Source organism: Mustelus asterias, chromosome 9 (assembly GCF_964213995.1).
Source record: "Mustelus asterias chromosome 9, sMusAst1.hap1.1, whole genome shotgun sequence".
NCBI classification, from domain to species: Eukaryota; Metazoa; Chordata; class Chondrichthyes; order Carcharhiniformes; family Triakidae; genus Mustelus; species Mustelus asterias.
In genome coordinates this window covers 55,265,597-55,290,441 of record NC_135809.1, presented here as the reverse complement: position 1 = coordinate 55,290,441, position 24,845 = coordinate 55,265,597, and the positions used below count along the sequence as shown (strand labels likewise).

At 42.9% G+C, this 24,845-nt stretch overlaps 1 protein-coding gene across 1 annotated transcript in view; it reads left to right on the top strand.

The window, feature by feature from the left end:
• The window catches only part of cntn1b (contactin 1b), a 748,714-nt gene that overhangs the window by 513,844 nt on the left and 210,025 nt on the right, over positions 1 to 24,845 (top strand). Inside the window, exons 17-18 of the mRNA XM_078220219.1 lie at positions 6,797 to 6,955; positions 10,040 to 10,189. Of these exons, the coding sequence (XP_078076345.1) occupies positions 6,797 to 6,955; positions 10,040 to 10,189 (309 nt within the window). The remainder of the gene's footprint in view (positions 1 to 6,796; positions 6,956 to 10,039; positions 10,190 to 24,845) is intronic.

The window sequence follows — 24,845 nt, the reverse complement described above, 5'->3', positions numbered from 1 at the left end:
TTCTCCTCATAGCCCTGCACATCTTTTCTTTTCAGTTAACAATCCACTTCCCTCTTGAATGTCTCCATTGAACATTCTGAATGAGTGATTGAACATCCTGTTCTGAACATCACTGAGCATAAAAATAGGAAGTAATTTTCACACAACCTCAGTGTTCCTTCACTCTTAAGGATGCCCTGCAAGGAATGACAACCTTATAAATACTGCCACGTTCCCAAGGACTACCTGCAAACATCAACATCTGGGGAAACCTCCACAAATGTTAACTGCTAGGATCCTCTCCTGTCAACTTCCAGAAGACTGTCAAATAGCTAAAGAAAACAGTGATATCTTTGAAAAAAACATTTATCAATAAACGACAGGAATGGCATGGTGGTGAATCAATGTACACAGAAAATATAGCTAACACATCGGCAGAGGTTGGATGTTGTGATCTCCTCTTGTAGATTTGTGAGCTAACTAGGGTACATACTGCCTATTCAAGAGAGGCAATATTCAGTTATCTTCCTAACTTCCTTGTTAAACACAAACAATATGGTGATATTACTAAACGTTTTAAGCAAAGGATTTCCTCCAGCATGACATTTAAAGTAACTTCATTGCAGTGTTAATGTAAGCCTTGTGACTAATAAATAAATGTTACTTTACTTTTGCTGCTCATTGACTGTGCTTTCACTCCATCTGTGAACAGAGAAAACTTTTAATTTTTGCATCCCGAATGTGCGTCATGTTTGTGGCCCTCCCCCTCAGCAGTGGATTAAAAAAATCAAGATTCCAAGCATCTCTAAAGGTTTTTACTGTTGGTTGAAGAATATATCAATCTTCTGAATTTGAGGAAGGGCAATTGATGAATTTTAATAACAAGTATCGGACAGATTTTGAGGTAACCAGTGATAAGACAGTTAATAAAAAGACTTGCTTTAATCTATAGAGCACTTCTCATTACCACCAGACAATAGTGTCTAAAAGCATTTTGCTATTAATGGAGTACTTTTTGAAGTGTAGTCACTGTTGTAATGTACGAAACATAGCAGGAAATATTTGTACAGCGAACTCTCACAAACAGCTATGTGATAATGGCGAGATAATCTCTTGCTGTGAAGTTGACTGAGGGATAAATATTGGCCAGGACACCAGGGATAATTCCCCCGTTCTTCTTTGAAATAGTGTCAAAGGATCTCTTACAATCATCCGAGCAAATAGACAAGTCCTTGGTTTAATGTCTCATCTAAAAGATTAGCACCACCAACAGTGCAGCACTCCCTCAGTAATGCATTGATTTTTTGCACTTAAGCCTTGGTATGGGACTTAGAAACATAGAAACTAGAAGCAGGAGTAACCCAAAACGTGTAAAGCAGAGGGGGAGAGTGCTGCCAGGTGAGCCACAATTTACTCCTCAAGTAGTGCCCTCAGGTACTGGGGATCTTCTGTTCCAATCTCTTTAAATTATGAACAAACTGCAGCAGTGTGGCCCAATATTAACTGTAGCAGCAGAATATTTGGCTGTCATTCATTTTATAATAAGGTCCAAGATAAACTACAACAGAATAAGTAGTTGTAAAATAGAATGTTTATTCTACTCTGTTTCCTTGGGTATTATAGTTCAAGATGTGGAGATGCCGGCGTTGGACTGGGGTAAACACAGGAAGAAGTCCCACAACACCAGGTTAAAGTCCAACAGGTTTATTTGGTAGCAAATACCATAAGCTTTCAGAGCACTGCTCCTTCGTCAGATGGAGTGGAAATGTGCTCTCAAACAGTGCACAGACACAGAAATCAAGTTACAGAATACTAATTAGAATGTGAATCTCTACAGCCAGCCAGGTCTTAAAGGTACAGACAATGTGGGTGGAGGGAGTAGGTACCGTGTACATCTCGCCAAGGCCATCCCCACACCCCCACTTCTTGCCTTCAAACAACCACGCAACCTCAAACAGACCATTGTCCGCAGCAAACTACCCAGCCTTCAGGAGAACAGTGACCACAACACCACACAACCCTGCCACAGCAACCTCTGCAAGACGTGCCGGATCATCGACACGGATGCCATCATCTCACGTGAGAACACCATCTACCAGGTACACGGTACCTACTCTTGCAACTCGGCCAACGTTGTCTACCTGATACGCTGCAGGAAAGGATGTCCCGAGGCATGGTACATTGGGGAAACCATGCAGACGCTACGACAACGGATGAATGAACACCGCTCGACAATCACCAGGCAAGACTGTTCTCTTCCTGCGGGGGAGCACTTCAGCAGTCACGGGCATTCAGCCTTGGATCTTCAGGTAAGCGTTCTCCAAGGCGGCCTTCACGACACACGATAGCGCAGAGTCGCTGAGCAGAAACTGATAGCCAAGTTCCGCACACATGAGGACGGCCTAAACCGGGATGTTGGATTTATGTCACATTATCAGTAACCCCCACAGCTTTCCCCCTGGTCTTGCATAATCTCACCAGCTGTTCTGTCTGGAGACAATACACATCTCTTTAACCTGTGTTGAATGCTCCCTCCACCCACATTGTCTGTACCTTTAAGACCTGGCTGGCTGTAGAGATTCGCATTCTAATTAGTATTCTGTAACTTGATTTCTGTGTCTGTGCACTGTTTGAGAGCACATTTCCACTCCATCTGACGAAGGAGCAGTGCTCCGAAAGCTTATGGTATTTGCTACCAAATAAACCTGTTGGACTTTAACCTGGTGTTGTGAGACTTCTTACTGTATTATAGTTCAATGCATTTGTTTCAATTCCTGTAGCTCATTAAAAACAATTGCTTTTCCTGTCTTAAAAGTAGTAAGGTACTGATTTCTTGAAGCGACATACATTTGTGTGGGTGTGGGGGGGAGGTGATTCTCCAGGTCCAAAGCTCCCAGCGAGTATCGCAATGGCCCAGAGAATCGGAGTTGGTGGAAAAACAGGTTCTGCGTTGGTTGCTAAACCCGTTGCGACGCTCCCAGGCCGCACTACCAGTCCCGACCGTGTTCCCACAATGCTACTTTAAATATAATTAGCGGGTTTGAAATCTAATTCAAATAGCTCTCGCTATTCACTCGCCTCCTCAGTGAGATCTGCACTGGGAGCGCTTTGGTACAGGTCCACACAAGCAAGGACCTGGTGTGTTGGACCCCGAGAGTTCATAGAATCTTACAGTGCAGAAGGAGGCCATTCAGCCCATCAAGTCTGCACCGACCACAATCCCACCCAGGCCCTATCCCCGTAACCCCATGCATTTACTCTAACTAGTTCTCCTGACACTAAGGGGCAATTTAGCATGGCCAATCCACCTAACTCGCACATCTTTGGACTGTGGGAGAAACCAGAGCACCCGGAGGAAACCGACGCAGCCATGGGGAGAACGTGCAAACTCCACACAGACAGTGGCTCAAGCCAGGAATGGAACCCACGTTCCTGGTGCTGTGAGACAGCAGTGCTAACTACTGCTGTTGAGGAAGCATCACCAACATCACCAGCCTCTCAGCAATGAGAGGCATTCCCCCCACTGCCCCGCGCACCATCCAAGACCCCCACACAGCCCCCCATCCCTCTTGATTGACAACCTGTGGTTTCACCTCTTTTGTAAACTACAATTGTTTTGAAGAAATCATAGATTGGCAATCAGGATTAGACTCTATCAACGTTGTGGTCAGGATCAATGGGCTACTTGAGGCGCATTCACCCATGAAGGAAATAAAACTGAACACAGGTGGCTGGAGGATGATAGAAATCCATTGAGCTGACAGCTAAAACTTTTATATTGCTGGGAAGCCTCAGCAAATTTAAATCAAAGCCATGCGCATACATTGGGGCTGGGTGTACAGCTGGGCAGACTGGGAATGCCCTCCCCCTCCCCCCCCCCTCCCGGGCCAGGTGAAATTGACAGAGGACTTCAAAGGGGCCTGTTCTCACCTGCAGCTTCTTACAGGGAGAGAGGAACATCTCCACTGCAGAATGGAGTGCTGCAATGATTTAAAATCCTGCCAGGTAATTGGGGGCACCGAGATTGAAGTGACCTGGCCATTTCAGAATTTTCATAGCTGATGGGCAGAAATTATAGAATCCCTACAATATGGAATGTGGCCACAATCCCACCCAGTCCCTATTCCCGTAACCCCACACATTACCCTGCTAATCCCCCTGACTAGGGTCAATTTGGCATGGCCAATCAACCTAACCCGCACATCTTTGGACTGTGGGAGGAAACTGGAGCACCCGGAGGAAAACCACGCAGATACGGGGAAAAGTGCAAACTCCACACAGACAGTGACCCAAGGCTGGAATTGAACCCAGGTCCCTGGCGCTGTGAGGCAGCAGTGCTAACCACTGTGCCGACCAATGCAGATGTTGATCATAGGGTTGTCTGAAATCACCATGCCAGGGGTGATCTTCCGGCCTGCCACGGCTAGAAGAGGCAGTCTGGCCATGGCACTCTCATCCCTGGGAACAGTGGCAAGATCAATCCTTGCCCCCAACCTGAGCCCATCCAACCTCCAGGCTCATTGAGGGACCGTCCTCTGCAGCCTGGCAGTAGCAGAGGGGGAATGACCACTGGACCTACTTCTTTGAGTCCCCGTGGGGCCCAGGGAGTCAATACCAAGGTGCCAGGGGGCAGTGCACTGTTGGCGCTGCCAAAGCATATGGCCTGAAGGGGGCTGATGGGTGGTGGTGGGGTGGGGGGGGGGGGAGGCGGGGGCGGGGGGAGGTCTGACAGGGAAAGAGTGTTTTAGGGGGAACGGGATCTGAGTGGATGATGGGTCACCTACATGCCTGCAAGGTTTGGGTGGGGTATGAGAATTGGCCAGGGAATGAAATTGGCCAGGACACACTGAAATTTTGAGAGGAAACCTATGCCTGTGGTTAGTTGCTGGTATTGGCTGGTATGTATGAGATGGTGTTGATCAGAGACCTTGCTGCACAGATGAAGGAAATGTTAGTTGAAGCTTTATTGCATTAATTAGTAACTAGTAGACCTGAGTCATTTGTGATGTGGGGAGTGGACTGTTAATAGGATTCAAAACAGTTGGGGAAGCCAAAACCAAGCTTTCCTTTGCTGAGAGTTTATTGATCTGTTCAGTCTCACAACTCCCCTCCCACATAACCGAGTGTTGCAGCTACCCCCTCTGTATGTGCTCAATTCTCATCATCCCTTTCACTTAACCTTAACAGAGTAATCAACATGACATTAACATGGGTTGGGGGGAATGATCGGAAACAAAATTTCTGGACCAGATCAGTCCTACTTGATCACAAAAGACACTGGAGCAGAAGTAGGCCATTAGGCCTGTCGGGTCTGCTCTGCCATTCAATGAGATCATGCCTGATCGGTTATGATAATCCTCAAATCCACTTTCCCGCCTTATCCCATAACCCTTGACAACCTTACTGATTAAAAATCTGTTTATCTCAGCCTTGAACATACTTAATGACCCAGGAAAGAATTCCATAGATTCACTACCCACTGAGACCTCATCATTCATATCTCGATGTAATTATTGCTTATTAAGAGTAGTCATCATGCCGGTGGTCCATTTAGGTCTGATATTTGTCTGATGTCCTCATTCAGAAGTCACTGTAACCTATATTCTAATTCCATTCATTTGCACCTGATTGTGAACTGGTTATGTGGCCCCAAAAGACCTGCCCATTCCTCGAAGATCAACTCCAATTGTCCACCATCTTTTCTCATCCCTCACACCCATCTTTACCTGGCTTTGGAATTTTTGCGTCAACTGTGGCTCAGTTGGTAGCATTCTTGCCTTTGAGACAGAGGTTGCAGATTCAATCCCATTCTAGGGCTTGAGCACAAAAATCAAGACTGGTACTTCAGTGCAGCACTGAAGGAATGCGCTACTGTTGGAGGTGCCGCCTTGAAGAATGAGCAAATAATTGGCAAATGAAGTTCCACACAGATAAATTTGAGGGAGGGCACTCATTGCTTGGAAGGTGCAAGTCTAGGTCGGGTAGAGGAACAAAGGGATCTTAGAGTACAAGTATATCAATCACTAAATGTTGCTCAGCAAGTTAGCAAGGCCAAAAGCAAATCAAGCACATCTGTTCCTTTCAGATGTGGGGAATTGCCTGTTGTACAATACTGCACGCAGTTGAATCTTTGCTTAAAGAGCAAAATTAATTCCTTTTATCAAGTAGGGTGACAGCATGGAGTTGAAATCTTTTTGGGGCTTTGATGAAATCTCCATCCCTATGCCCCAGCATATACCACAGCCCTTTGAGTCTCTTATCTCTCTCTCTCTACCATCGAACATGGAGCCTTCACTTTAAAACTCTTGACCTCGTCGTTGCGCTTGCCTCTTTGACCCTGCCTTGAACCACCTCTCAACTTTTCTCTCCTTCCTGTTTGATGTCCAGTTCTTCTGTAAAGCACATTGAAACGCTACAGAAAAAGTATATGAAGGAAAGTTTTCATCAAACAAAGTTAGAACTCTTAATACAGTCTGTGGCATAACTAGACTCTTAATTATTTGCTCCATGTGTAATTTTACTGTGTTTGTCAGTTCTGACAACTTATTAACCCTGGTTTGATTCAGCTTACCATTCATCAAATACTTCAGTCACATGTTCTTCAAATTAATCTGCAACATGCAGGTTGATCAGAAATCATGTTTGGAGTGTTAGCATTTTATATTGAGTGACCCTTATTATGAACTGCCGTCAGTCTGTATTGATTGGTGAGACGAGTATTTATTGACTGTATTTCTTGCACTGAAAACTGCAATGTTTGCTCCACACTTTATGACTCGCACTTCATTTGTCCTTTTGCAAATCTTTTTTATCCCAGGTCCACCAGGACCCCCTGGAGGGGTAAGAGTTGAAAATATCGGAGACACGTTTGTGACCTTGTCCTGGAGTCGAGGGACAGACAATCACAGCCCAATCTCCAAGTATACCATTCGGCAGAAGTTTTTCGATTTGGATGAATGGAAAGAGGCCAAAACAGGTCAGTCACGAGCCGCTGATAGAAAGAGCTTGGTTGAACAAGAGGAACATGGCCATAGGGCCGGTTGCATTGCCCTCTGCTTCTTTCAAAACAATATGTGTTGAGGTGTTGAAAACCAGTTCACCAAAGCTGCATATTTAATGTGGTTGTACCCAACACATCTCCTGCTCTTCTCTTTCCTGCCTAAGCCTCCATTCCCAATGCAAAGCTGTGAAGTGCCTTCAGACATTTTGTTTGTAAATAGTGCTATAAAAGTTCATGATGCTACATTAGCAGTAAGAAATGTTTTATTGCTCGACCAAGATCTGTCCTCAAATGACGTCCAAGCTTGCCTTCTTTTACCAGGGGTTCGAGCGATCAAAACCAGGAACCTGGGCAAAGGTTTTCTTCTCTGCTTTCTAACCAGGGGGTACAGAGTTCAATTGTATTGTCGGCTCAGCCCAGGCTGGGGTTAGCTAATGTAGGATTAGTTAGGAACCGAACCAAGGGACATAGTTGATATATCAGCTACTTCCTGCCTTCACTGGTTACTTTGGATTTCATTCACACAGCAGTAGCTGCCATGGGCACATATTACCCCAGAAAGCTTTCCTATGACTATTGAGAGCAAAGTGAGGCCACAGAGTGAATCCTTACAGGACTGTAATGTTCATCCTGTGGAGCTGTGATAACTTCAGACCACAATAAAGGGAGTTGACTGCATTGTTTAAAAGAAGGAAACTTCTTTATATAACAAAATAACCAAGTCTAACAAGAACAGTAACTCAGCAGAACAGTAATAACAATGAAAACAGGAGCACTAGTAAAACAGGTCTTGCTTGCAGAACACCCTCTTATAGACTGGAAAGCCCTCCAAAATCCGCACATGCTCAGAACTCTCAGCAGATGCCAGTAAAACAATTAGATAGAAGAAAAGGCTTATGAGAACACGCAGTCCTCAAAATGACACTGTAATAGGAGCAAAGATTGCTCATTATTAATTGTAAATGAATTCAAGCCATCTACATCCACCCAACTTGCAAGCTGCATGGCAGTCATTCACAGCAGCCTCTACAAAAACATGTATTTGAGCTGCAATTGTGTGGCGCTTGTGGAGGATGTTTGTATGCCTTTACTGTCACTTTCTCTGCAACATTCCACATGGGTCATATACATTGAGTGAAGGACAAAAGAGGCGATAGACGTGTCTGCCACAGTGCGATCACTGCAAAACATGCTTACCTATGGGCTGGAATGGCTTAAACACACAGCAAGTACCTCCCAATACGTTGGTCAGGGTGTCAGAGTAACGCAAGCTGCAGCCAATGAATTACCTGTCTTTTAAGATTGGAGTAAAAAGTCTCACAACACCAGGTTAAAGTCCAACAGGTTTATTTGGTAGCAAAAGCCACTAGCTTTCGGAGCGCTGCTCCTTCGTCAGATAAGTGGGAGTTCTGTTCACAAACAGGGCATATAACTTGGTGGACTTTAACCTGGTGTTGTGAGACTTCTTACTGTGTTTACCCCAGTCCAACGCCGGCATCTTCACATTTTAAGATTGGGGCAGACTTCAGTGGCAAAGGAGCTTTCTTCTCAAACAGTCCTATTTAAATCGGGATGCTGCAGCATTGAAAGAATTTAGCGTAGGCCTCCCAAGCAGTTCTGGAGAAAACCGCCATCTTTTAAGACTATTTTGTTCTCAGGATGGGGCAGCATTGGCAACGCCTGAGAATTGCCCATTGTGACGTTGTCTTCTTTTTGGCTTGAAGCAGCCCTAGTTAAGATCATGATATGGGGCTATTGCTGAGACTTTTCAGAAGGACATTAAAATGAATGAACCATTTGAGCTGTTGTTTGCTTTTCCTGATGTCGGATCCATTTGAATCTGTTTCACAACCAGTCATATTGGGATTTAAACATGCAACCTCTTAGGCTGCTAGTCCCAGCACCATGACCACTCCATTATCTTGTGTACCCTGCTTTGTGTGTCATTCCCATTTCTTTGTTCAATAGATGGATGATTAACTGGGTCAAGCAGAACCTCTATCATTTGACTCAGTTCTCAGGAAACGCGGTGTCCCATTGAGATGTCCAGATCTAAAGGTGAACCGCAGTGTTTGTGCCCACCCAGAAATCACAAATTAACAACATGGAGAGAAACAAGATTCAATTCTCTTTCATTTTGATTCGGTCAGCTGAGCAGGAGATGTGTTGGGAAGGACCGCATTCAATATGCTGTGTGGCAGCCAGTGTGCACCCCTTTATTCACTCTGGGGTCCCAGCTCTTGAAACTCAAGTAACAGAGAAACAATTTCCTTTGGTGAGGGATTATTGCAAAGGATATCAAACTATTTTCTGCGTCCCTTGTAAATCATGGTCAAATTTTCCACCTAAAATTGTTGTCCAAGCTCACACATGGGAGATGATCACTGTGACAGAAAAAAACTGGAGTGGACCATTCAGCCATTCGAGCCTGTTAGCAGCATTCAATTTGACCAGAGCTGATCTGTACCTTGGCTTCATTATTCCATTCCTGAGCGCCAAATACTCCGTTCTCACTAGCAGTGGTAGCGGGGTGTGCGAAACCGGAGAATTCCAGACAAAATATCAAAGTGCCTTACATCTTTGAAAAATTCAGACCGATGTGATCAGAAAGTCAATGAATCCTACCTCCTTCCCGAAAAGGGAAGATCAGTGAAACAGTTGGAAGCATGGAAAATTCGAAATCCAATCTTAACCTTCCCAACATCCAGAAAGACACCCTTTCCCCTCAGAACCACTGGATATGAATAAGAATCCTGAGCAATTTTCCCCCTAAATTGGTAGTTACTGAAGCCATGTATGTTCCTATGACTGTTTGAGTTAGCTCAATATAGAATATGATAGAAAGTGAGACTTTATTGGTCCATATTGCTAAACTGGATAAATGGAATCATTGGGGAAGATCCCAAAGATGAAGTGTTAGGCTTTAATGTCAGTAATGAGTTATTCTTATAGTGGTTGATATCTGAATGTCTCTGGTGTCAGTTGTCAATCTTGAAAATGTTTTTTTCTTTTGATCTTTCTCTCTCCTCTCTTTCTAACTCTCATTTGTTTCCTAATTAGACCCTCAGGATATAGAAGGCAACGTGGAAACAGCAAAGGTTGTCGACTTGACCCCATGGATGGATTATGAATTCAGTGTAGTAGCAACCAATACCCTGGGGATGGGAGAACCCAGTTTGCCATCAGCGAAAATCAGGACAGCTGAAGCAGGTGGGGTGCCAGCTGCAGGAATATCTATGGCATATTTTATGCCTTATAATAAATTATTGTACAAATCATATAATGTTTTACAAATTTATGACCTTTAGTACTGGAAGCTACATATATTAATCCACAGGGCCCTGTTCTTTCCAGACAGAGAGATCATGTACAAAATTGCGTCTCTTTCTGCTGAACCAAATAACTGACAACCATTTGCTGGTCCATTCCTCGGGGCAGTGCTTTGAGTCAAGCTGCCTGGTTTAAATTTCAAACAATGCTTGGCAGCACAGGCTGCACGGTGGCACAGTGGTTAGCACTGCTGCCTCACAGCACCAGGGACCCAGGTTCGATTCCTGGGTTGGGTCAGTGTCTGTGTGGAGTCTGCACGTTCTCCTCATGTCTGTTTGGGTTTCCTCCGGATGCTCCGGTTTCCTCCCACAGTCCAAAAATGTGTGGGTTAGGTTGATTGGCCAGGGGGACTAGCATGGGGTTGTGGGGATAGGGGCTGGATGGGATTGTGGGTGGTGCAGAATCAATAATAATCAATGGGCCGAATGGCCTCCTTCTGCACTGTCAGATTCTGTGATTCTATTAACTGTCAATCACCATTAACTAGTGCGTCCTCCATAGCAATGCCTCCTCCAATCAGACTCCCCATTGCAACTCATCAGCATTCTCTCCTCATACATTATAAATTTGCTGATGTCCCATGCATTGTATTCTTGTGAATGTCCTGATGAGTGCAAGACCAAAAAGTTTTAATAAAAAAGTATATTCTATCAGCAATACTAATGATATTTAGTTATTGGGAGAAAGTACACTTGTAGCTGTAGCGGGTTGGTATCACACACTCTGAATATGACTTAAAATCCTGAGCAATATTTAACTTCAAATCAGCAATTTTTATCCTCCTCCCTGTCAATATTATTGCCTTCCTGACTCCCAGCTGATTTCAACATCTAAAGGGAGTAGACTGTCATGAGCTATAAACCACCTCATGTTTGTTGCTCCATTGCCAATATCAGTGCCTACTGTGACATATTCCATTTGGCAGCTGCCAGGTACAATAGCGTTGAGTAATACTGAAGAATCCTAAGCTCAAAGATCTGACTGTGAACCAATGTTGTACCATTGATGGTAAAGTGATCCCTATTACAGATGCCTCCACCATGTTGGTTTGTTTCTTGTGAAAGGAAAAAGTGAATTATTCATGAAATCATTTTAAGCATTATTAGTGAAATGGCAATGTAAAGAAAAAATATAATCAAAATTTGGATTCACAGGTAATTGAAGTGATCTAAGTTTGAATTTAGAACAGTCTGTTTTTATTTTAGCTGCTTCTCACAGTTTGCAGTCGGTTATGCATGAGATTTGCAGGTAATGCCATCAAACTGACTGAGGTACTGGCTCAAGGGGTTAACAGGCCCGTGTTTGCCTTTTGGATAAATGTATGATAAAGAATATATAAATAAATCAGTCAATGTATAGAATAAGACTACCCATCAGAATTGTGAATGAGTTCTCCCCATTCTACTTTCCTGACCTGAAATTAAAAGCAGCGATGGCAATGGTGAGATAAAGAGGGAGATAAAGAATGATTAACTGCACCACTGGTCAATTATCTAGTGGCTGTGTGAGCTGCAGCTTCATGTTATGGTGTTGGTTTTATAATACACCTTGTCAACATATGAATGGAACTTCAGAGTATGCTGACTCTACCTCATTCCACCATTGGTTTGAATCAGAGGCCAAATCAGTGAGTTGTCTACATGCAGTGTGGTCTGCTTGCTCAGATAGAGGAATAAGATGCAACGTATTGTAACTAGCATTAGAGTTAGATTAAAATAACAACCATGAAAATGTGGGAGAAATAGATATTCATTTTTGATTACCTTTTATGAGGCTGTTTAATAAAGAGTTTAAAGAAAATCAGGGTCTAATACTGTAGAGAATGGCAGAATCAATTAAATGTTGACTCTGATTCTGTGCCCTGACCTAGATTTTCAAACAAAATTAAAGATTTATTTTATTTGAAAGAAACTGGATACTTCATTGTACAACTGTTAAATACATTGACTTGACTAGAAGTAATTGACTTCTGACAGGATAACTCCATGAAGCTCTGTTCCAACATTAAGCCTCACTAGGTTAGTGAGCAGGTCATTAATGGGATTACAATACTACACAGCCAGTTCTGCAAACTGCACTCCCACCTCACTTGGAAGAGCCTTGTAACATTGAGTTTAGTGTTTCATGTATTGCAGTTTGGTGTTCAGAATGAAGGATTGCTGTTTATTTTGTGTGTTCATAGTCAAGGGAATGCATTATGGGGATTGGGTGAGAGAGAGGGCTCTTATGGAGTGTCGGTGCAGACTCGATGGGCCGAATGGCCTCTTCTGCACTGCAGGGATTCTTTGATTAAATAAAAGGACCTAAATAAGGGCACATGGAAAACCACTGAAAATCAGTAAAATGTTCACTGGATTCCTTTGTGAAAAGACAAGGCCCATGTGAAAAGACAAGGCTCATGCGGAACTTAGGGAACACTGGAGTCAAAAAGTGTACAAAAGAGATCACCCTAATTTGAAAGTGATCAGATGCTGAAAATCATGGCCAGAATTTTCTAACCATTCTCACCGGTGGGACCTTCTGGCCCCATTGACGGTGAACCCCCATTGCGGATTTCCTGGTGGCAGTGGGGTGCGTAGAATAGGAAACTTCATTGACAGTGGTGGGACCAGAAGATGCCACCACCGGCCAATGGTGGGCTATCTCTGCCACCACAAAGCATGCCGTGGAATATGTGGTAAATCCTGCCCATAGATTTTAAAAACAGATTGCCTCAGATTGGGTGAAGGCGGTGGGATGAAATGGAAAGCAACTGTATCCAACTATCGACCATGGAACAGATGTGACCCTCGGTCTTGCCAATTCAGACCATGAGCTCGGTTGACTCAATTCTATCTATGTTTATATTTCTTGGTTGCAATTTCATCCTTTGTTCTTTGATTGAGGTTTGGAAATGGATACTTTTAGCACTGTTGCTGCATTGGTGGGTAATTTCTAAATGTGAACACCCAAGACATGCAGTTTGAGGTTGTACAAATGACAGGAAACGAGGACAAAACACCAGAAGATGTACGTATGTGGCTCATGGAGGAGAAAGAAATGAGGATCCTCCCATGTTTAGGGATCTGTTAGTTTACAGCGTGCCAAAGATGTGGAATCCAACTGAGCCAAAGTGCAGCTAACATCTCATCTTGCAAGCTTCAGCGGCTCAGAGGAGGTAGCTACTACTTGTCTCAGTGCCACTGTTTAATAATAGGACATTTAAGACAGGGAGGCTGAACGCTGTGTACTGGGAAATGAAGACTTGGAATATTGAGAAGATCAAAACAAGTTGCTGACGGCAGGAGGTCTGAAATGGCTGTAAAGCTACTGTTGGATTTGACTGAAGAAATTTCTTTCCACGGCTTCTCTATTTGGTGATCAGTAAATATTTTTTTCACTTTGTGCACGATTCTATAGGTGTGCTGTAAACTAGATCAAATACATTTTTCGTAGAAGCTTCAGATAACAACTTTTATATTACAAGTATATACATTGGGTGTGTAACAAGGGAACCAGTGTATGAGCAATCTAATAGTATGCTGGGTTACAAGCTGTCGTTTGACTTCCACATGTTTTCCAGATCTAACTCAACTTGTTTCTTTGAATTCTTCCACATTGCTTGGTTATACTCTCAGGAAAAAAATGATACCAAGGTCATTCATAATTTCTGGTGCTAGCAGGGTGGAGCTGAGAGGAGTGGGAATATCTGCTGCACTCACAAAGGATCAGTTTCCATTTGATAATGCATCTACTGTAAGGCACATTTGCTCCTTATTGAGAGAGGTTTTACTGTTTTAAATGTTTAGTTAAAATAACAGCATGATATGTACAAATACAAAGTGGAATACAGTACAGATGTACTGCTGCACAGTGACTATTTCGAGTCATCAGTATATTTGCAGTATGACTTTCAGTATCTTTTTCACATTTTTAGGTTTTCACTATAGTACAACTCTTAGCGATTTAACATAACAAACTGCAGTCACATCCATGGAAAGTCATCTCATTCACGTGTATTCCTGAATTTTAAGACCTGTTGGATTGTTAGGAGTGTTACATATAGGAAATGAATAATTTCTCAACATCACCTCCCAGCTGTTCACTTAGCCATTCCTTAATGGGTGATTGTATTTCGCAGATGTGCAACTCAAGTCTGTGATTTTCTGCCTATTTTAGGATATTTTAATTCTCAGTATGTTTTCTTATCTGGATGCACTTTCTTGCTGTTACCAAAGACAATGAAGCATGTAGTTATTGGTGTTCTATGCTTCATATTACTAATGATAAAAGTTCAATGCATAACGTGTGATGTACAATAAGATCAAGTTGACTTTAGGCACAGGAAATCTGGCCGTTCGGCCTATCAATAGATTGGATTCAGTGTTGACCATAACCTTTCATGTTACAACGTTCAACTTTACAAGTAAAATGAAGTACTATTTTCAAAGTGTCATGTGACTTACATATATATGTGTGCATATTTGTACATTGCTTTTGATGTGGATGAATTTGACTGATAAGGCAACTATAGAACAAATTCAGCACATTTCAGATGATTAATCAAACTCTTATTCCCTGTTAATCCCCAGGATTTGATACACTTAATAGCCTTGTGTTGTATATTTAACTGGTTGCATGATTGCTTTGAGAGCCGGTCACATGATTTGATGGTGGAGTCACTGGGCTGTTTCACAAGCTTCTGTTTGGTTTCATTTCCTACACTGTACAGGCAGGAGCTCCTAGAATAAACCTGTGTTGTTTGTTATTTTGAATCTATGTGTGCAAACCACACCTTTTTCTTTTTGTGTAAAACCCACAGCCACTAACATAGCTAACACATTACAGAAAGAACATTTGTGCGACTCAGGATCTTGTTTCATCAAAAAAAAGATCCTAAGCAAAAAAACATTGTGGTCCTCACAATTTGAATGTTAGAAAGCTGGGGAGAAATCAACTACAGGATTAAAGATTGTGGTGCCAGTGAAGGAAGACCAAGTAAGGAGGAAAGGAAAAATATCATATTTCTTACCAGAAAAAATATCGGGGAGGCTTCTCTAAGCTGCAGTGTCTATCTAATTGAAAACAAGTTACTCGTACCAACTTTTCTCAGTACAATCGAAAGTAAAACCTTACATTTGCTCCAGAGCTTAGTTCATCCAACAAAGCCAGGTACCAAAACTTATGATGACTTGACAAATATCCTTGAAGAGCATTACTCCCCAAAGCCACTGATCATCATGCAACGGCTAAATTTAGGTCCCACCGAAGGAATCAAGTGGAAGGCACAAGAATTGCTGTTTGTGGCAAGCTTAAAAAGGTCGGCACAACATTGAGTTTGGTGAGTCATTCGAAGATGCTCTTCAATATCATCTAGCTTGCGGTCTCCAAAATGAGGCCATCCAAAGAAGATTTCTTACTGAACATGCTTTGACCTTAAAGACAGAAGTAGAAATTGCAGTGTCGATAGAACTGGCTGGTAAAGAAATTTCACAATTTGGTGCAGGAATGAAGATCCTCAAGTTGGGAACTGCCCAAAAGAAGTCAGAACAGCAGCAAGCATGTCACAGATGTGCCAAAATGGGCCATTGAGCGAGTGAATGCTGGAGCAATGCAAGAATCGTGGCAAAGTGGGTCATATTGCAAAAGCTTGTTGGGATAAATCAGCTTCCCATGAGAAGAATATTCAGAAGAAGAATCTGGATACCTGGGAATCAGAAGAAGAACAAGTTGCATTCTACAAAAGAAATTTACAAAATGAAATAAAAGAATTACGACAGTGAAGAAAAGAATATGATGAAGAACTCCACTGAACGTCTTATTCATACAGGGTGAATCACACTGATTCTAGGTGATCCCAAAGTTAAGTGGATAACCTATTGTGGAGGTTGATACTGGTGCTGCTATATCTTTATCTCCTGAGACTACATACCAACAAAGGCTAAAACATCTTCCTTTATAACCAGGTGATGTGATTTTTAAGATATAAATGGAAGAGATTGTGCCGTTAATAGGTTACAATGTAGTCAACAGAGAGTTGAATGAACAAACAACGGAGTTGCCTTTCCATGTGGTCCATGGTAATTTTCCAGCTCTATTGGAGAGATCATGGTTGGAGTAGATGAAGCTTAGTTGGAGTGCTGTCAACAGATTGGTTGATACCAAAATAGACTTACAGCATCTCTTGGATAATTACAAGTGTGTATTTGAAGAGACACCTGGCTCAATGAAGGGAGTTCAAGTGAAACTCAAGATAAAGCCTAATAGTCAACCCAAAAGTCTCAAAGCAGGAGAGGTGCCATATGTAATTTGTCCAAAGGTTGAAGAAGAATTAGTACGACTTAAGTGACTGAGTTACCCCCATCTTGACTGTCATGAAACCAGGTGGTTCAGTTCATATTTGTGGTAATTTTAAAACAACCATGAATCCATTGTGTGCTAATCAATATCTGCTTCCTTTAATTGAAGATTTGTTTATTGGGTTATCAGGTGGGCAAAAATTCAGCAAAATTGATCTTTCACAAGCATATTTACAGGTCAATGTAGCCACTGAATCTCAACCATCGCATACCATTGTAACTCATGAAGGTACTTTCCATTATAAAAGATTGCCATTTGTAAATCTGCACCAGCCCTGTTCCAATGACCGATGGATTATATTTTAAGTGGTCTCTCTGGTGTACAATGGTGTCTGGATGATATTCTAATTACAGGGTCCAGTGAACAGAAGCACTTGAATAATTTAGAAACAACATTGGAATGTCGTCAAGCACATGGTCTGTGTATCAAGAAAGAAATACTTTTTGCGGACATCAGTCCAGTATTTGAGTCACATTATTGATAGTAAAGGCCTACATAAAGGAGCTAAAAAGATGGAAGCTATTTTAGAAGCACCACATCCGGTAAATGTGACACAATTGAAGTCATTTCTAGGATTAGTAAATCATTATGGAAAATTTGTTCCTGAATTAGCTGCATCATTGCATAATTTACTATTTGTGATACAGTTATGGGATTGGACAACAGAATGTGAAAAAGCGTACAATAGTGTCAAAGATGCTTTGCAGAAATCTGTCACATGTATTGGGATACAGTGAAATCTGTCACATGTATTGGGATACAGTGAAATCTGTCACATGTATTGGGATACAGTGAAATCTGTCACATGTATTGGGATACAGTGAAATCTGTCACATGTATTGGGATACAGTGAAAAGTATTGTTTGTCATTTCACATTATTGACTGTTAATCGGCCCTTTACTATTTTGGTCCATAAAAGGCATACCATCGTTAGCTGCTAGCCAATTGCAAAGGTGGTCACTGATCTTATCTTCACATTCCTATAATATAAGTATCGTCAGTCAGAGTGCCATGCTAATACTGATGCATTATCACGCTTAACTTCACCAATGGAGCAGATGCCACCAACTAGCTTTGCTAATATTCTTAATTTATTGCTAATAGATCATTTGCCTGTGACAGTTTCTCAAGTTCAGATACATATCAGAAATGACCCCGAGATGGGGAAGGTGATGGATATGATATTGAAAGGAATGATAGCTGGAATGCATCCTGTGCATTCTGATTTGAAACTATATGTGTCAAGAAAGCTTGAGTTGGCCGTCCATGGGGGTGTGTCTATTATAGACAATCCGATGGATCATTCCTCCTAGTCTGCGTGGAAGTGTTATTGAACTATGACATGGAGATCATCCTGGTATAGTCCGGATGAAGGAAATAGCGTGTAGTTACTTTTGGTGGCCAGGTCTAGATGCTCACATTGAAGAAAACATGGGACAGTGCCAATCCTGTCCACGAATAAGAAATACACAACCGTTGTCTCCTTTACACCATTGCCCAGGCAATGATTGCATGTAGATTTTGCTGGTCCATTTGAGGGTTACATGCTCTTAATCAGAACTGATTCACACCCAAAGTGGCCAGAAGTTGTTATCATGAAATCTATTACATCAGAACAAACCATTGAAAAACTTGATAAGATCTTTGTAAGATTTGGTAAACCAGAACAGATTGTTAATGATAATGGTTCATAATTTACTTAGAATAATAGAAGCATAGAATCCCTACAGTGCAGAAGGAGGCCATTCGGCCCATCAAGCCTGCACCGACAACAATCTCACAGAGGCCCCATCCCTGCAATCCCACACATCCATCTTGACAATCCCCCTCCCCCGCCACCCCTCAACACTGGGGTCAATTTAGCATGGCCAATCAACCGAGCCAGCACATCTTTGGACTGTGGGAGGAAACCGGAGCACCCGGAGGAGACCCATGCAGACACGGTGGGAGTGTGCAAACTCCACACAGACAGTCACCCGGGTCAGAATTGAACCTGGGTCCCTGGCACTGTGAAGCAGCAGTGCTAACCACTGCGCACCACCATACTGCTGTCATCTCAAAATGATTTCTTAGAATCATCTCCAGAAGTACCAACTTTTTTAGTCCCTAGTATTGTGGATACTACTGTGGAAAGACTTAGTTGAATCCAAGTTGCCTGATGATTATGTCAATGCTACTATACCACTTGAAAATGATATAGAATTAGTTCCAAGAGAAGAAATGTCTACTGAAGTTCCAGATCATACTTCTAGGGTCAAGGTCAGACAAATTCCAGAACATTGTATATAGCCAAAAAGGAATAGACATCCTCCTGATTAACTTTCTTACTGACTGTGTATAATGATTAATGGTTCATAATACTGTGTCTAGCATATTATTGACCCTATGTACAACATCGTAGTAATTTGTTGTCATGACCACAGAAGTAAAGAGGGAGGAATGTTATATATTTAAGTCGTTGCATGATTGCTTCAAGAGCCGATTACATAATTTGATGGTGATGTCACTAGGGTGTTTCACAGGCTCCTGTTTAGTTTCATTTACTATGTACAGGCAAGATCTCCTAAAATAAGCCGGTGTTGCTATTTTGAATCTACATGTGCAAACCGCATCCTTTTCTTTTTGTGTAAAACCCATAACCCCTAACATAGGCCATTACACTTTGCTATACTTATTACTTTTTACTGTCAGCAGGCCAAATCACTTCACATAGTTACATCTGACTGTTTGCATCCATACTGATTTTGCTCTGCTTGTATTGTTGCTTCTCTTAAGCCTCAGGTGGTGCTGTCTTGTCTCTATTTTCTCTCTGTACAATAACCAGGTGGATGAATCCAGGATATACATAGAAACCCTACAGTACAGAAGGAGGCCATTCGGCCCATCGAGTCTGCACGGACCACAATCCCACCCAGGCCCTACCCCCACATATTTACCCGCTAATCCCTCTAACCTACGCATCTCAGGGGCAATTTTAACCTGGCCAATCAACCTAACCCGCACATCTTTGGACTGATATGAGAGGACTGATATGAGAGGACCGTGTTGTAGAAGGTGAATCCCGTACATCTCAACAAGGATCTAGCACAACGATAGCATGAGCTGCTTGACCATGTTTCTTTTCTTGCAGGACTAAGTTGGTAGTCAGTAAAAGAAAGAAATTGCATTTATATAGTGTCCTTTATGACCTCAGCCAATGAAGGACTCTTGAAGTATAATCACTGTTGTAATACATGACATGTGAAAGACACACCTAGCTGCTGCAAACAACAATATGATGTCAGCAATGTTAATTGAGGGATAAATATTGACCAGGACAGCGGAGAGAAGGGACTGATGAGGCCTTGATTTCATTGCTCATCGGAAATACAACTCCTAAGTGCAGTATTCCCTTGGTATTGCACTAGAGTCTCAGTGAAGGTTTTTGTACTCAAGTCTTTGAAGTAAGACTTCAACCTAACCCCTTCTGGCTCAGAGGTGAGATTGTGCCACTGCTGATAGCTACTAACAAAACATTGAAAATGTTTCCATGTTGTAGCATTCAAAAAGGAAGACAGATATTAGCAAGTACAAGTTGAAGGATTTGCCGTTAGCGAAACCTCACTTGGCTTGCTCTGTCCAACCGTGTTAATGCATGGGCAAAGCAACAGTGGCAGAACCATAGAGAATCCAAAATAAATATTCACTGAGAAGAAGGTAGATGGTTCAATCTGGCAGAATAATTGGTAGTTATGGAGAATTCTTTGTGCAGAGTCAGAAAAAGGGATGTGATTACTAGCAAAATATCCTCAAGTTAAGAGTAAAGTACAGAATGACGATGTTTATAAAATAAGTTGCTACTTAGCAAATTCAATGGAATCGGCTAAATCATTCAAGCACAACTGACAAGCTTCGTTCCAAGATTATAGAAGGAAGCAGGGAAGAAAGTGATTTGTCGTCATTTGGGATGGCATGGTGGTACAGTGGTTAGCACTGCTGCCTCACAGGTCACTGTCTCTTTGCACTTTCTCCCTGTGTCTGCGTAGGTTTCCTCTGGGTGCTCAGGTTTCTTCCCACAGTCCAAAGATGTGCGGGTCAGGTTAATTGGCCATATTAAATTGACCCTTAGGATAGTATTTTACCATTTTTTGCTTAAGAGCCTGTTGCTTCGCTGCAGAAGCCTGTCGGTGGGGCTTAGCACACCCAAAAGCCTGCAGAGGGAGGTAGCGCGCATGTGCAGGTCTCTGATGCTGCACATGCACATTAGCAGTAACGGGTCTGACAGACAAAGAGAGAACTGTCAGACCCCTGCTTCTGTAGGCAGCCTGAAGCAGCTGCAATCGCAGGGGCCAGTGGCCGTAGATGCAGTTCCTGCCGACCCCCCCTGCCCCCCCCCCTCTCCCCGGCTGCCCAGACTGATCACGGGCCCCCTCCACCCCATTAGCCCCACCCCTACTGGCCCCTCCCGCATTGGCCCTGCCCGGTGGGCATTGCCCAGGTGTCAAGGTGGCACTGCCAGTCTGGCACTGCCCAAGAGGCACCCTCCCTTGCCCGCGGCCTCCCTGGGGGGCCTCAATGGCCTCCGGTTCCACTGGTGAGGCCAAGTCGACTGCTCCCTGTTCATGGGGAGCATGTCTATTCCTCGCTGGCGAGAACCTTTCCCGGCGAGGTTATAAAGGCAGGCGAGCCCGAACAATTGAGCACCGGGCTCGCTAATGACATTGAAATGCTTATTTAAATACATTTTTAAAAATTAACCTGCCTCTCGCCCATTTCTGGTGGGAGGACGATTGCGCCAGAAATCCTATTTTTGTAAAATTGCGCTGGTCACAAAAACTGGCGCCAGTCGCGCTAATCGCTTTACACTGCACTTAGTGTCAGGGGATTAGCAGGGTAAATATGCGGGGTTGCAGAAATAGGAATTGGGTGGGATTGTGGTCAGTACAGACTCGATGGGCTGAATGGCCTCCTTCTGCACTGTAGGGATTCTATGATCATGGGCGTAAAACACGAATCAAGTCGACAGATTCTTCTTCATTTCCCTCATTTGTATCTTCTAAAGAGATACAATGGAGGCCAAAACCATTCCAAATTCCATCTTGGGGCACTGTCTTAAGCCAATAGTAGCATCATCCATACTCTATTGCCAGAATGTTGCTGCCGTTCACGCTGGCAGGATGTTATGGTCCCACCGACAGCGCACCCCCACCATGGGTTTCCTGGCAGCAAGTGAGGCGTTCAACAGAAAACCCTGTTGATAACAACGGCACTTTCAGATCCTGCCGCCAGCAAGTACGCACCATCTCCTGTCACTGCGATACATGCCGTGGAGGGGGAGGAAAATCCCACCCAAAATGTTTGACTCGGCTGTTTATATCGGCTATTCAATGGAGACCATTTACTGCCTTTTCCAAACCTCTGGCAACTTTCATTCTGCATTGGACCTGGTGCTGTTTCAAAGCAGGCCTGAGGACATTCCAGAAGAAAAAGAACATAATGATTAAAACCTCCATTTATTTCTTTGAGACAGTGTTCTTTGTTATGAGACCCAAAAAAGGATTAAGTACATTGAGCTCTGTATTCCATAGTTATCTTCTATGTTTGTACCGAGTGCGGGGATATGTTGCAGCTATAGCATATGGGAGCTAGTGGACACCAGTGTGATCCATGGCAACTACATCTGCAGCAAATGTTTGCAGCAGGAAGCACTTCAGCACTGAGATGGTAAGCTGGAATTCAATCTTTGGACATTGAGTTATTTGGAAGAGGGAATATTATCCGAACACTTTGTTCAAAGAGGCAGTCACATACCTTGGGCTGGACACTTCACATTTGGCCCATGGTCAGAGACAAGAGGCTGTGACTACAAGTGAAGCAGGTAATAGTAATCATAACAGGATAGCATTTCACATTCAGTTTGGGCATGAGAAAGATAGGTCTTAAGATGTCTTAAACCTAAATAAAAGCAATTATGAGGTGATGAAGCTCGAGTTGGTTAAAATGGAATGGGAAATTACTGAAAGATAAGGCAGGACAGAAGCATTGACACAACTCTCAATAAAGATATTTTCTATTGAGAAAGAAAGACACAATGAGAAGGATGCACCGTCATGGCTAACTCAGGAAGTTGAGATGGTATCAAATTGAAAGAAAAGATATACAATGCTGCAAAGATTAATGGTAACCTAAAAGATTGGGAATTTAAAAAAACACAGCAAAGGATGATTTTTTTACAAAGGAGAAATTGGAGTATGAGAGAAAACTAGCAAGAAATATCAAAACAGAAAGTAAAAACTTCTACAAATATATAAAAAGGAAGAGAGTAGCTAAAGTAAATGACAGCGGCAAACCATGTTGTCAAACCTGCAGTGGCTGTAGATGCCACTGTCAAACCTGCAGAGCCCTCCTTACTAAGATCTGAGGGCTTGTGCCAAAATATGGAAGCTGTCTCACAGACTAGTCAAGCCACAGCCTTACATAGCCATGCTCATGGAATTATGCCACATAGACAATGTCTCAGACACTTGTTTAGCCATTTCCTGTCTTCTCTAGTTGGACCATCTTTCTTTAATTATTCACAAGATGTGAGCATCACAAGCAAGGTCAACATTTATTGCCCATCTCTACTTGCCCTTGAGAAGATTATGATGATCTGCCTTCTTGCACTGCTGCAGTCCATGTGGTGTAGGCACACCCACAGTTCTGCCACATACGGAGTCCCAGAATTTTGACCTAGTGACAATGAAGGAATGCTGATATGTATCTAAGTCAGGATGGTGTGAGACTTGGAAGGGAACTTGCAAATGGTGGTCTTCCCACATGCCTGCCTGCTGCCCCTGTCCTCCTGGGAATAACAGTTACAGGTTTAGGAGGTGTTGTCTAAGCAGCTTTGGCAAGTTACTGCAGTGCATCTTGTCGAGGGTACACGCTGCAGCCATGGTGGAGATAGTCTTTGCCTCGTGCTTGTATGGTGCAAATATTGCTTGCCATTTATGAGCCCAAGCTTGAATGTTGTCTTGGTCTTGCTGCTCGCAGGCACTGCTTTACTGTCTGTGGAATTGCGGATGGAATCGAATACTACAGTTTTCAGCAAACATTCCCAATTCTGATCTTATAACAGAAGGAAGGTCATTGATAAAGTAACTGAAGATGGTTGGTCCGAGAACACTACCGTGAGGAATTCCTGCAGTGATGTCCTGCTGCTGAGAGGATTAGCCTCCAATACCACAACCACCTCCCTTTGTGCTTGGCATGGTTCCAGCCAGTAAAGAATGTTCCCCAAATTCCCATTTACTTCAGTTTTGCTAGGGCTCCTTGAGGTTTTGAATAGGAAAGTGGGCAGCTATGTGGTAGAATGAAGACTAGGTTCAGCTGAAGCATTTCATAAAGAAATAGACAGTTTCGCAAGAGAGCAGAATCCATAGGCAATCCAGTGAGAGAGGAGAATCCATAGGCTGTCTAATCAGAGGAGAATCTATAGGCTGTCTAGTAAGAGAGCAGAATCCATAGGCAATCTAGTGAGGAAGGAGAATCTGTAGGCAATCTAGTCAGAGAGGAGAATCCATAGGCAGTCTCGGGAGACACAGGCCGTCTAGTGAAAGAGGATGATCCGTAGGCTGTCTGGTGAGAATAGACCAGAGGCAAATTGACTTGTTTCTTTCAGAGAGTGTAATGAGTTATTTGCCTTCTGAAATATTACTGCTTTGGCTTAGTTTTAGAATGGCCAAATATCTTTCAATATCATTGCGCTCAAATACATTTTAACTCCCTTTTTCAGCATTTGACTGTGAGCAACCCTGTGGAAGTTCAACTAGATCAACATTATAGAGAGAGTGAGAATGAGGTGGTTTCAACATATTTCAAAATGTTAAAAGGATGTTTCAGCTTGGTGGTGGGGGGGTGGGGGGGATGAGGAATGTGACTTTCTACATATTTCATTTGTAGCATTGCTCCTTATTAATTTCCACAAGTGAGCCTTTTCTTTGCTGTCGGGGAATATGGCAATCTATCTAGCTTAAATTTTTGTTTTTTTTGGCCAAGTCTAAACATTCTGTGACAAACCCAAGTCTTGTATAGAATCAGAATCCTACAGTGCAGAAGGAGGCCATTTGGCCCATTGAGTCTGCACCGACCACAATCCCACCTAGACCCTATCCCCATAACCCCATGCACTCATCCTAGCTAGTCCCCCTGACACTAACAGGCAATTTAGTTTGG